General features: G+C 42.9%; 1 protein-coding gene across 6 annotated transcripts in view; it reads left to right on the top strand.

Moving 5' to 3' along the window:
- Window positions 424-12999, top strand: part of CACNA1D (calcium voltage-gated channel subunit alpha1 D) — a 168918-nt gene continuing 156342 nt past the window's right edge. For 4 of the 6 annotated variants that reach the window (XM_021409350.1, XM_021409355.1, XM_021409349.1 and 1 more), the window contains exons 1-3: window positions 2428-2686; window positions 3246-3564; window positions 5721-5826. In XM_021409350.1, the coding sequence (XP_021265025.1) occupies window positions 2629-2686; window positions 3246-3564; window positions 5721-5826 (483 nt within the window). In that variant the 5' untranslated portion in view covers window positions 2428-2628. Of the gene's footprint in view, window positions 1279-2427; window positions 2687-3245; window positions 3565-5720; window positions 5827-12999 lie in introns of those variants that run through there. The other 2 variants (XM_021409351.1, XM_021409354.1) reach the window with 2 other exon arrangements.

The raw sequence follows: 12999 nt of genomic DNA on the forward strand, positions 1-12999 counted from the left end.
CACGCTGTTTTAACAATGGTTTCTTCAGAACAAATATCCTGAAAATACTCTCAAAAAATAAATCAGGAGGCAGTAATTTCAGAGAAAGCCCTCTGGAACTTTGAAGCGTTAATTCCGTTTTGAATTTGTGTAATTCTTACTTGGTTTCATTATGTACTTCTCTCAACGGCTGCTATATTGCCACAGGGAAAAGTATCACGGTAATTGGAAGCGCTGCCCTCGCTGCTCCCAGTTCCCAGCACATCCCATGGCTACTCCAGTCATGTGCATCAGCACACGTGACTGCTGCTTCGAGACCGATGAAGCAAAAATCAAACTGAAATGAAAGGTTTTGGCTTCCGTTGTGAAGTGGAACTCTGAAAATGAAAAATACTGGAAAGATAATTAATTGAATGATTTCTTTTTATTTTCATGAAGTGCTAAAAATGTTGGGGTTGGCTTAGGATGGGAATGGAGCCATTGCAACAGGTCGAGGCGCTGGAGGTTTGAGGAACGGAGTGTTCTCCGTGCGCACGTGGGCACAAGAACCGGGCGCGGAGCTGTCCAGAGAGAGGGACGCGTTCACCGCAACGCGTGGAAGGGGCTGCCCCGATCCCACTCTCGTTTCCACTCCACTCTCCGGGCGTGGAGAGCCGAGCTGGCGGCCGTGGGGCGGCGGTGTGCGGGGGCGCGCCGAGAGGAGGGCTCCGGGCCGGCGGCGGAGGGGTTAAGGCGGCGGCGGTTCTATTTGCGGCCGCCGAGAGCTCCGGGCGATTAGCGAGCGGCTCCGCGCCCCCGCCCGGCCCGGCCGCAGGAGCGCGGCAGCAGCAGGTGGCGGCGGCGGCAGCGAGGAGGGAGTTAAGCTCGCGGCGGCGGCGAGCGGCAGCGGCAGGAGGGGGCTGAGGAGGAGCGGCACCGGGAGGAGGGGGCTCGCGGAGCAGGCAGCGGCAGGAGGGGGGGGACCGACGAGCTGGCAGCGGCAGCCGGGTTGCTAGGGATGGAGAGATCCCGTGTCACCCGGATGTGAGTGTCATGTTGGCCCAAACTCGGAGGGAATTGGCAGCGGCGAAGCAGCGGCAGCAGCGGCAGGAGGAGGAGGAGGAGCGGGAGCAGCCCCTCGCGCGTCGCTAGTCGCTACCATGGGGGTCGGGTAGCGGAGCGCAGGGCAGCGCGCACCTGGCTCGGGGCGGCGGGGCCGGCTCGGCCCTGGGGTTTTTTCTTTTTCCTCTCGCGCGCCGGAGAAAGTGGGAATCATGCACCACCACCACCAGCAGCAGCAGCCCGAGCAGCACCCAGAAGGTAAGAGCGGAGCGGGCGGCAAGGGCAGCGGCGTGCCCGGGGCTGAGGGAGGGGGCGCGGGGGAGGATTTGCGAGGGATTTGGGAGACGGATTAGGGAGGGAGGGAAAGCGTTGGGGCCGGGGTGGGTTTGGGGTGAGGAGGGGGCGAGCGGCCGGGCCGGGCTCGGGGAAGGGGCCGGGAAGGGCACGGGGTGAGGATCGGCGGGAAGCGGGATGCTGCGCGGGGCCGGAGCTGAGGGCGGGCGGGGGACGCGGCTCCGCGCGCGCCGCTCCGAACCGCGTGCGGGGGCACAGCGCCGGCGGCCGCGGCTGGGGGCGGGCGGCTGAGGGGGCGCCGCGGGGCTGCGCCGGTCCCGTGCCGGCTCCGCGCGTCCTCCTCTGCCGCGTTCAAACGAATCCCCTCCCACCCCCCCTATGTGAACCGTGAATCTGTGGCTGCGTGCCCGCCGGGGGCAGAGGTTTCCCGGGGAGCACGGCGCTCGGGCTTTGTTTCGCTCGCCAGCACTGATGAGGAGGATGACAGCTAGATGCGTCGATCGGCGGCTGGTTTGCGCCGAACCACGTTGCACGGCATCCCAGCGGGCAGGCGGAAGGCGGGGGAGATACTGTCAAATTGCTTGAGAAAATTAAAAAAAAAAAAAAAAAAAAAGGTGTGTGGGGGGGCAGGAATCCTTTGCAAAACGTCGACATCGGCACCGCCGCCCCCGAGCATCCTTCCCCCGAGGCCCAGCGGTGAGGGCTGCCCGGCTCCCCCCCCACACCCGGTGCCGGCCGCGGCCCCGCGCTGACCCCGCCGCCCCGGGAGCCATCTTAGAGCCCCCGCGGCCGCCCCTCACGCAGGCACAGAGCGGCGAAGCCGGGTTCGCACGCGTCGACGCATGTTCAGGGCTCTTGCGTCGCTGCCGTTATCTCCGCTCCCACCGTCTGGAAAGGGAGGGCTGTACTCCCCTCTTCGACGAACAGCGGTCGCTGGGGAGTTATCTTCCCCTTCTGCCTGGGTAGATCCGTTCCGCTTACCAGCCTTGATTCCCTGCGCGTGGATTTGCCATCATTCCTCCATGTTCTGCCCGCCCAGGCGTCTTCAAGTTCTGAATTTCACTTAGGAGCTGCTCCTTCCTACAGGTGCATGTAGGAGTCGGCTCTGCTGCTCCAGCCGGGAGCCGAGTTCTGCGCGAGGAGGTGGCGTTGTGCCTTCCTTGCTGCCATCTAAATAAAAAGAGAGCTCAGAAACGTTGTTTAGAAGGTACAATTTACGTAGTGAAACCTCGTGAAGCAGCAGAAAGAAGCATTCCTTTACAGTGGTTTCACGGGTGTAGCTCCACCTCATCAACATATTACATACCATGCAATATGGGATTTTCACTTGTGGGAGGCATCCCTGCATTCTGCTGTGAGAATGCAGAACGAGGTGAGATTCAACTTGCTTACAGGACTTCTTTTAAGCTTTTTGTTTGTTTGTTTGGGAAGTTAGCATCGGTTGTTTTCCAGTGAAAAACACATGTAAATAACTGGTTTTCTGCTGAACGCTAAGGTACCGCAGCAGAGTTGGTCATTAGGAGGGGTATGCTTCTTTGGATAAACATGGTGACAGGAAAGCTGCCATCGAGTCTGTAAGAAATGTAGTAAGTGGAAGACTCAAAATGCAAAATGTTGGTGAAGCACTTGACTTGATGCTTCGATTCAACTTGAAGTTATAATGCTGACTCCTGAGCCTTTTTGGCTACTGTTCAATCGCAAATATATATATATATATATGTATATATATGAATATATATGTTCAATCATGTGTACATATATTTATTTGCCTACAGTCACATATAAATACTGCAGAGCATGAGTGTATGCACATATATAGGCATCACACCATCAAGAGGTCTTAAAATAATCTTTTCATCAAAAACATGGTGACACATTGTAGCATAAAAAGTTATAAACAAGTTCTTTTTTTTTTTCCTTTTCTCTCACAGAGGCGAACTATGCAAGTAGCACCAGAATTCCTCTCCCTGGTGACGGACCAACTACTCAGTCCAACAGTTCAGCACCATCCAAGCAAACTGTTCTGTCTTGGCAAGCTGCAATTGATGCTGCTAGACAAGCAAAGGCTGCCCAAAATATGAATACCACCACAGCCCAGCCTGTAGGATCTCTGTCCCAAAGAAAACGCCAGCAATATGCCAAGAGCAAAAAACAGGGTAATACATCTAATAGTCGGCCACCCCGTGCCCTTTTCTGTTTATCCCTCAACAACCCAATACGAAGAGCCTGCATTAGTCTAGTAGAATGGAAGTATCCTTTGATGCAGTTTCTTGTTATCTGTTTCTTGAGTTTTTTAGATGTATCAAGACTGTCTTGCAATGTCTCTGATAGCATCACAGCTAACACCTTACTTCACTTACCTGTATGTGTGTAACACTCATTAACATTAGTGGCAGCTAGTTTTGCATAATGGCTCTTGATTAATGTCATAATAACAGAATGTTGTTTCACTGAAGTAACTAACTCAAATCAGAGGAGAGCTCATAGCTGTTCCTTTTTTTTTCTTAGGGGAGAAAGAGAACACATTTATAATTTAACTTTCTGAATTTATAAGCTTGCATTATATTCCGTCTAATCTCTATATTCTGTTCATTACCCTTCCAAATAAGGCTGAATGCTTAAGAGTGTATCTAGCAGTGCTTACTGGGAGATGGCCTAAGATGTCAAACCCTTATCTTCCATCTTCTGCTCAGATGTATTACTACTAGGGCCAATGGGTCAGATGTAGAAATCATTTAAAAATTATGTTTTCCATCTGTTGAAAGTGAGGTTTTCTTAGGTAAGTTAAGGATTCACTGTTGGTACATACAGATGCCTGAACTATGTTCATCTTTCAAACTTTTACAGCAAGTCTGCCATCAAATATTTAGAAGTGTGTATGGCTGTAGATAGGAGACCAGATACACCAGCTTCTCCTCAGGGTGCTGTGCGTGCTGGGAAGGATTGCTTTATCTTTGTCTCAGTGGCTGTGATTTGGAAGTCTGTGCATTTCTTTGAAAGAAATAACAGCGTGCAGATATGATATATTGTTTAATTCTCAAGAAAAAAGTTTGAAGTAGAAGATAAAGGTTTGTTGAGGTACAAGGAGAAACATGTTTGCCTGTTAGCCATGGCAACATTCCTGTAGCAGGAAATAGTTGTTAAAGAGAATACATTACCAAAGTAAAGCTCATTTTCTTACTTTAAGCAGAACACCCATCCTGGCAGTAAGAAATGTTCCTCATTTATAGGGCTTGTTTTTTCAATTCTTTGAACATAATTAAAGATAGTGAAACAGATTCTACTTTCATTTTAAACTGGTAGAAGTCCAACTAATTTCAGTAAATTGGCCTCTCCTTGGCTAAGGTCAGTTAAATGAAATTGCTATGAATCTGAAGTGGAATAACTCAGGGCCGAGTTGGTCCCAGTAGCACTATATCATAAAACAAGCTTGTAAAGCTGATGTGGTTTGTTCATTTATGTCTGGAGAATGCTGCATATTAAGATGGGCATTCTTTGTTTTGTATACAACGTAATGGTTATTGATATTCATAGGCTTTTGTGGACTTAAAAACAACCCTGGAGGTGACAAACTTTGTGTTGCTGACAAACAAAATTTAAAAGGACTTAATGGGCTTAATAGGCCATTTACAAATCTATTGTAAATTGACAAAAATATTCTTTTGAGGAAACTAAGATTTTATTTGGTACTCTTCCCTCAGTCTTTTATGGGAATTTTATGAACATAAACAAAGAAGCTGTGGATTAAGATGACAGGAAAAATGGCAAAAATCATAGCTAAGGTTCAAAGTATTGCCTTTCTGAACTTCTACAAGTAGTCTCATCTGGGTAATTCCATCTTTTTTTAGTTACGAGGAAATAATGCAATATTTTTCAGGGAAAGGCAAGTTGATGATAAGCTGAAGGATGAACTTTGTAAGTATGAATTTAAGGAAATTTATTTTTTTTTACCTGAAGGAAACGTATCTCCAGGGTTCTACTGCTGTTATCCAGATGCGTTGCTAAAACTGTAGCTGTGCTTCATGTCACCCTGTGCGAAAGCCTCTTGGTCTGTATGGCTGCCAAGCCAATAATGGTATTCTGTTAGCCATTCTACTTACCTGAACTTTCATCTGCTTTGGCCAAAGCAAAATTGCTGAGGAGTTCCTCTGTCAGAAACATGGAGAGTTCTCTGGCAGCAAGAGTGATAGTTTTCTTGCTTTTGCAAAGAGAAGGGGACATCGAGATGTTGTTGTGATGGAAGATAATGTTATATAGCCAGTGGTGATTAGATGTTTGTTCCATTTAACAGTCTAAAGATTGCCTTAAAAGAAGAACTGTTTATGAGTGTTGAAATGGAAAGGAGAACTAGGCTTAAAAGTTTGTAGATACTCAGAATCCATTAATTCCTTAACAGGATTCTCCAGACCATTTGACATATTTATATTACTGTCTATTTTTGCCAATTGTGTGGCCTTAGCTGTTTACATCCCATTCCCAGAAGATGATTCTAATTCAACTAATCATAATTTGGTAAGTACTCTTGAGTTTTTGTTTTATATTGGTCTTTAAGTTTTATCTTGGTGGTCAAGATTACCTGCTAGTGTTTAAGACTGTATTAAGTATAATAATTTTAGTGAAAAATTGGTATACAGTGGTACTTTCAACTAAAATGTTAGAATATGGAATTGCTTTGTTTTATTGCCAGTTTTAATATGTACTCTCTAATGTCATATTTTAAAATAATGTTTTCAGTGGTGAAATTCTTTGGAAGAGAATGTACCTTAATGTTATGCTCTGCGTGTGTATATATTTGTGAGGCGTAATAACTTGTATTTGAATTCCTGTTGTTTTTGAGATGTCTGTTTCAATCTCTGTGAAGTTTTACTGCCTCTTCTAATATTCTTGTCTCATCTATTTTCAATTTTTAATGCTGCTGTTCAGCTGTCTATGTTTTTAGCTGTTATTTTAGCATTTATTAAAAGAGAATGGTGGAAAACTTTGCAGCAAAGTGGTAAGAATATCGACGTGAATTCTAGAAGCACTTACTGCTGTTATAAGTTGTTTTGAAAAGAGATGATTCCACAATGGATACTTCATTTGTAGAGCTGTACTTCTTCAGCTGAAAATACAACACCAGTGTTGTACTTGAAAATATAGTTTGTTGCTAATGTTACTTGCTAGTCTCCAAATCTTACAGATACTGTTATACTCGAGGGTGATTTGAAATGCATTATAATGGTTTTGTTAGTTCTAAACAGCCTTTTGAAATAGCAGAGCTCTGTGGTTCTACGAGTTCTGAAAATCTGTGATTTGTGTTTTGGAGTGGTGGTGGGGATGGGGAAGGATGCCAAATCAGTAAGCACAGAATTGCTTTGGAAAGGAGATTTTAGGTTGATATGAGGTTTTCTATTTATGAAGATGTGTGTGTATTTTGTGCATGTAAGCATGTTTATTTTCCTACAAGTAATTGTAGTCATATGACCCATTTTATATACATTTTGTTTATCAAGTTTAAGCAAATATGGACAACAAAAAATGCTGGCGAAAGGTAGAATAATTCAGGTCAATGTAAAGAATGCATCGTGCAGCTGTTTCTCTAGCCAACCAATAGTCTTTATTTCTTCATTTTATCCTCCATGAGAAATTCAGGGCACAAATCTCTGTAGCTGTCAGTCCACCAAGAGGTCTGCTAATAACTGCTTTTATAAAGCATTGCGCAGAAAGGACAAAACAGCTACTTGTGTCAGAAGCTAATAAGTTTGAAATCAATGTATTTAGCATTTGTTTTGTTAGACTAGTATTTGACCTAATGGACATTTATGTACCTGATGTTTTTATTAACATGGATACATGGACAGGTTGGTCTGAACAAAAACACGTTATGCTTTTTTAGTAAGAGATCTTTGTTCTTTCTAAATAGAAGGGGTCTTGAGCACCCTCAACCGTATGTATAATTGGATAATTTTGCCATTTAAATTTGCAACTTGTTTATACTGAGGTTAATTATGAGTAATTTCACTATGTTTGCTCAAGTACTGCCATGTGCCGGGGCAGACTCAACCCAGGTAATGGAATGTATATGTCCATCCTGTCTCATTGATCTAATAACATAAATTGTTCTGGAATAGGCAGTATTGGCTTTTTTTTTTTTTAGAGCAAGAGTTCTAAATCATAAAATACACGAACCATTGCTCTGAGTCCGTGTAACCTTCTCTGGGATTTTGTTACCATTTTTTTTCTAGTTTAGCCCAACTTTCTTTGTTAAACCCATGGTGAGGATTCAAGTATAATGTGAAGCAGTACTGTATTTGAGCTGATTTAGAAATTGTCAGGCTTAATTGGGAACTCGTCTCAGCACGTATTTCCTGATTCTTGTGGTGTACATATAAACACATGTTTGGGGCAGAAGGTGTCAGTTGTTATAATACTGTTGAGTAATGTTCAAATCTTTTCTGTTACTGGTTTAAAAACCACACCAAATCTTACAAATTGCTATTAAACTTATGAATATGGCAGGATTGTAGCCACTGATACATGGATGTGTTTCTCTTCCATAAGCTCTACGTTGCCAGTTTGATCTCGCTTTAATTCAAACTCAAATGCTTATTATTTGCATCACTGCTGTCTGTGGGGAGAGACTGGAGTGAAGAACAGGAGCACAGTCTGCTTGCAGTGCCTTCCTTTCCTCATTATGTAAACCCCAAAAGCTCAGCTTTATAAATTTGAGTTTGTGTATGGATATTACGTTTAGGGCTTGATTCTCAGGGGGTGGGTGTATCAATGTTGCTTCATTGAGTTGAATAGGTTAACTGTTTTCTATGAGCTAGCTGAACTGGCTTGTATGTTTCTTAATTTGCAATAAAACCCCAGAACCCCAGACACATTAATATTTCATTTTTATATTTAGAGGTGAACAAAGGTAAAATATGTATAGTCTGTGTTCAGCCACGGTAAGAGGGAGCAACGGTGCAAGAGGGCAGAAAACAGTGGAGCATGGATAAGTGGGAACTAAAAGAGGAACTTGTTCTGTTCTGCCTTTTTGCCATTCTCTGGGAGTAGAGGGTGCACTATAACTTTTGTCTTGCACAGTGAACTCACAGTCGTCCTTATTCCCACTTAAGAATGGCGTGTTAGTACTGGGTGGCACAAAACAATGCTTTTCAAACAAATCGGGAGTGCAGAGTTAAATTCAGAATGGACTGAGCTTGGCCACTAACCAGTGTTACAGTCCTGTGTTCTGTGGGAAAGTGCATCCAGAAAACGCCTTGACATGTTTTTGGTGCATGCTAGGAGAGGCAAGAGGAAGGGATCTTCTCTTCCTTGAGTGGAGCAGTTCTGTCATGCTTGTCTATTCTGCATAAAGCACAGTACAGTCTGATGAACTTTAAAAAGCTATTCAGCTAGATTCCAAATTCTACTTAATTGTTTAGTCCTTAATCAGTTAGTATTTTCACAAGTGGGCAGAGTTCTTCTGAAGATAGATTTTTTTTTTTTTTTTTTTTTTTTTGGCCTGCATCTGGAGAACAGGGTCAGTATACTCCTTACTGAAATTCTCATAACCTCACCACTTCATTCAGGTTTTAATTTGTTTTGTTCATTTGTTTTCAGAAGTTTCAGGTGATCTGAACTTTCTGTGCTCGATTCAGCTGTTCTTTTGGCAGCGTCTCTTGTTTGTTTGACTTTGATAAGAAGCTGTTTTTTGGACGATGAGTTTCCTGTATATATATTTACTCTATTTCTGCCTTTTCTGCTTTTTATCCACATCCGTGTTGTGTTATTTTCCCTCATGTCTTTTGTCTTCATTAACTTCCCACTCATTTCTTATCTTTTACTTTGCCCTCTGGCTTCCCTCTGTGTTTACTCGTTTGTCCTCTTATGCACCATGCTTTGCTCTACCTTATTCTCCCACCCCAATTTTTCTTTCTTGTATCATCCTGCTGTACCGTGTTCCATTCTCCCTTTCTTGTGCTTTGCCTCCTACTTACTTTACTTTGAGTAGCACCTGGCTTCTTCACATAATGCAGGCAGACTGGTGTAATATGGGCCTGCCCTTCTGTTGCGATCAAGACATTTTTCTTCTTTTAATAACTAAACATGAACAGTAAGAAGGGATCCATGCTGAATCTATGAAAACCTGATCCCTGAAGTTTGAGTTGAGCCTGCTTTGGGTGTATTGCATCTCTTGTGACAAGACTCCACAGGTTTTCACTGGTGAGGTTGTTCTGCTTAAGAGATTGAAAGCCCCCATTTTGGGGGATTTGCATCAAGAGCAGGAGACTGGCAAGTGCAAAGTCACAAGCACAAAGGGCTCGAGTCTTCTGATAATTGCAAACTCTATGCCCCCAATAACAGGATTCTTCAGCTTTGTTTCTGACTATGATTGTCAATGGGAACTCTCTCAAAGGTTGAGGTTCTGCATCCAAAAGTCTCCCAGCTGTGCCTACGGAACTCGTGAGCTGGATACCTCATGTATTTCAAGTTTTCCCAGGCAGCTGGGACTGGGAGAGCTAAAGTGAGGGATACTGCTACAGAAAGGTACTGTTTGTGTTTTCTTTCAGGCAAAGATGTTCTCTTTTAGTAGATTTAGGTGTTGCCCCTGAACTGTTAGTTGTGCCTTCAATCTAGGTCACAGCAGCAGAGTACTCACCCACTTGAACTCCTGACTTAAGGTGTCTGTCTTCCTATCCTTATCTCATTAGCAATCCCATGACTCATTCAGTCCTATGGCCACATGATTAATTAATCCACCCATTGAAAAGATTTTTGGATTTTACCTTGCACTTGGCTATGCTATACATAGCTTATCTGAAAACATATTTTGTATAATGCTATGGGTTTTAATTAAAAAATGGGAATTAGTTGAATTGCTGCATGTTCTGTGGTGTATTTTAGATAGGATTGTACTTGTACGTGCTGTATTTGCCATGTTTACTCTTCCAGCTAAGGGTGCTTTGGAGCCTGAGTCTCTTCTTCTGTGCATTGATTACTCTGATGTCTATTTTTCTCATTATAAAAACAAGAAGCAACTGTTGAACTGTAGCAGCCTGACTTAATTTGCTAAAAATTAGCAATGTAGCTGTTTGATGGTTACTAGGTAAGGCAGTGTGCATCACCAAATAACCTTTGGACAGCTGCAAGAATTCCTTAACAGGTGACCCTTCTGGAAGAGGTTTATTCAAAAATATTAAGTTTTACTAAGCCCTATCTTCATATTTGATTTTTTATTTTCTGCCAGCCCCGAATTTCCTATATATTGCATTAGCAAACCGTTATGGAATGGTTTGACTTTTATTAGTGCTGATCATAGTTTGAAGAAGACTTTTCTTTTGTGTTGCAATGCTCACTTCTTCAAAATAAAATGAAAGTTCTGGATTGCTAGCACATTACATCCGCTTTGTCCTGCAGTAGGCCTGTCTTAGGCCAACTCTGTCTGCTCTGCACTATGCTAGTAGATCTGGTCCTTAATTCTTTTTTCTTGATAAAGAGAATTGCTATATGTCAAGTCCATCTTTAGTGGTGAATGAAAGAGAAATTTTGCTTCTTTCTCTGGCTGAGGAAAAGGGATGTTCCCAGAAGAAAGATGTAAGCAAGATTTAACTGGCAATTTCCAACTGCTAGAAGGGTTGCTCAGGCCTGTGGTGGTTTGGGAATAACACAGACTTATTCTTGTTTCTCTTTTATTCTTGTGTGCCCCAGTATAACTGAAGACCTGGCTACTTCAGTGCAGATTAAAACAAGACTTACAAGTTGTAGTTAATGACAGTGGAAAAATAATTTCCCATCTTTAAATGTAGGAGATAGCTATTCAGTTATCCAAACCAGGAGGCCCCACAGAAAGATGTACTTAATCATTGCTGTTAGGAAGGAAATGTTTTTTCCACTTTCAAAGTTGCATGCTTGTTCCTATGGGGAATTCCTACTAAGGGCTTGTCTATCCTTAAAAAGATTTGCTGGTAGTGCTTTGCTGGCAAAATGCCTGGGGAGATGCAGTGTATACCAGAAAGCATTGGAAGAGTTCTTTTTTGTATTGTAGCCTGAAGACAGACTCCCAAACTGAATAGTGCCACATTTTTAGAAGGTGGATTTGTTAGTTTAATTGTGCTGGGAAACGCTGTGGGGCTTTATTCCTTCTCCTTTTGCCTTTCCTGTCTGCTTAATAAAGGTATGCCTGTAAAATGTTGAAGTGTAAGGGGCTCTCAGTAACATTGTGCCCTTCCAAATATACCAAATAGTCTTATTAGTTACTGTGACAGCTGAACGGTCAGTGGGAAAGCAGTTAGTGCTGGCATTAATATTGTTGTCAGTCAAGATTCAGGAGTTTAAGATGAGTGGGAGACGTTGGTACTTTTAATACAAACTATTGAAATATTGAGAGTACAAGCTGTTTCATAAATGCTCTGAAAGAAATATGAACAAACCAGTTTGCTTTGTCAATCATGTGAATTACTTACTTGATGTTGCAACAAATTAGTAAATTTTGTGAAATTCTATTATGTTGTTATATTCTTTGATGATAGCTGTTATGCTAAAGGAAACCTTGACAATTACAATTCTGAAACTTACTCAAGGAATGAATACATTCAATTGTGAATCTTTACATGTTGCCAGGTACCAGTGCCATGCCAGAAGTAGGTCGCCGTAAATCTTATTTATTTATTGGCATAAATATTATTTGCTTTACAAGGCTTTAAAAACACAACCAACAACAAACAAGCTGTGCAGAGCAGGGGCATTAACTTAAACAGCTTCTCACCAGAAGCATGTCCCACGCTGAGACCTGCCTGTGCAGGCCAGGCTGGATGGGGCTGAGAGCAGCCCGGTCTGGTGGGAGGAGTCCCTGCCTATAGAGAGGGGGTGGGACTGGGTGATCTTAAAGGTCCCTTCCAACCCAACCCACTCTATGATTGTTTCTGTATTTTTGTCTGTGTGATGAGTGTGGTGTCTTGAAGTACGAGAGTCTGGATCCATGCTGGAAGTGTTGCTCACAGGCGTGTTCTCTTGTTTCATTTGAGCAGGAATGGAGGAGTTCTGGGTGCGTTCGGAAGCCACTCTGTGCTTGCTTCAAAAGACCCATGTACCTTTCTAAGATCTACTAAAATGTATTTACTAATCTGCTGAGGTTTAATAAAGAACTATTTCAGTGATGGTTAATTGGATATGTGATTTGATTTACCATTTGATGCTGTTAAGCACCAAAACCTTTCACTTCTGCTGGGCCATCTGGAAGGACAGGACCATGAAATAAGGTTAAGTGAATTATAGATAGTGGGAGAATGTTAATTAAGGTGCATTTGCTTTTCAGTGCTAGTGTTTTTTGGTTATTGTGTAATTCTTTGCAATAAAATACTCATTTAATGAATTACAACTAGAATTCCCTCCCTCCTTCCCTCCTTCCTTTCAGCAAATATTGAAAGCACGATCTTATCCTCACTTGTGTACAACTGATTCGGTAGCAGTGATTTTGTAGCTTAATGTTCATGTTTTTTCATGTTTATTTTCATGAAGAAAAGTACTTTTAAAAGTTCCATCCTCCTTGAAGAATCCCTTGTTTGAACAGTGTGTTTCTTATCAGAAATCCTGGTCCTTGCTTTTGGCATTTGAAGTCAAGCTTTATTGAAAGATTTGAGATAGATGCTCAAAACTTAACTCTGAAAATAACATTTTCAATGAAATCAACACAGTTGACCAGGATACATCATCTGA

The sequence above is a fragment of the Numida meleagris genome, chromosome 11, assembly GCF_002078875.1.
Source record: "Numida meleagris isolate 19003 breed g44 Domestic line chromosome 11, NumMel1.0, whole genome shotgun sequence".
Classification (NCBI taxonomy): Eukaryota; Metazoa; Chordata; class Aves; order Galliformes; family Numididae; genus Numida; species Numida meleagris.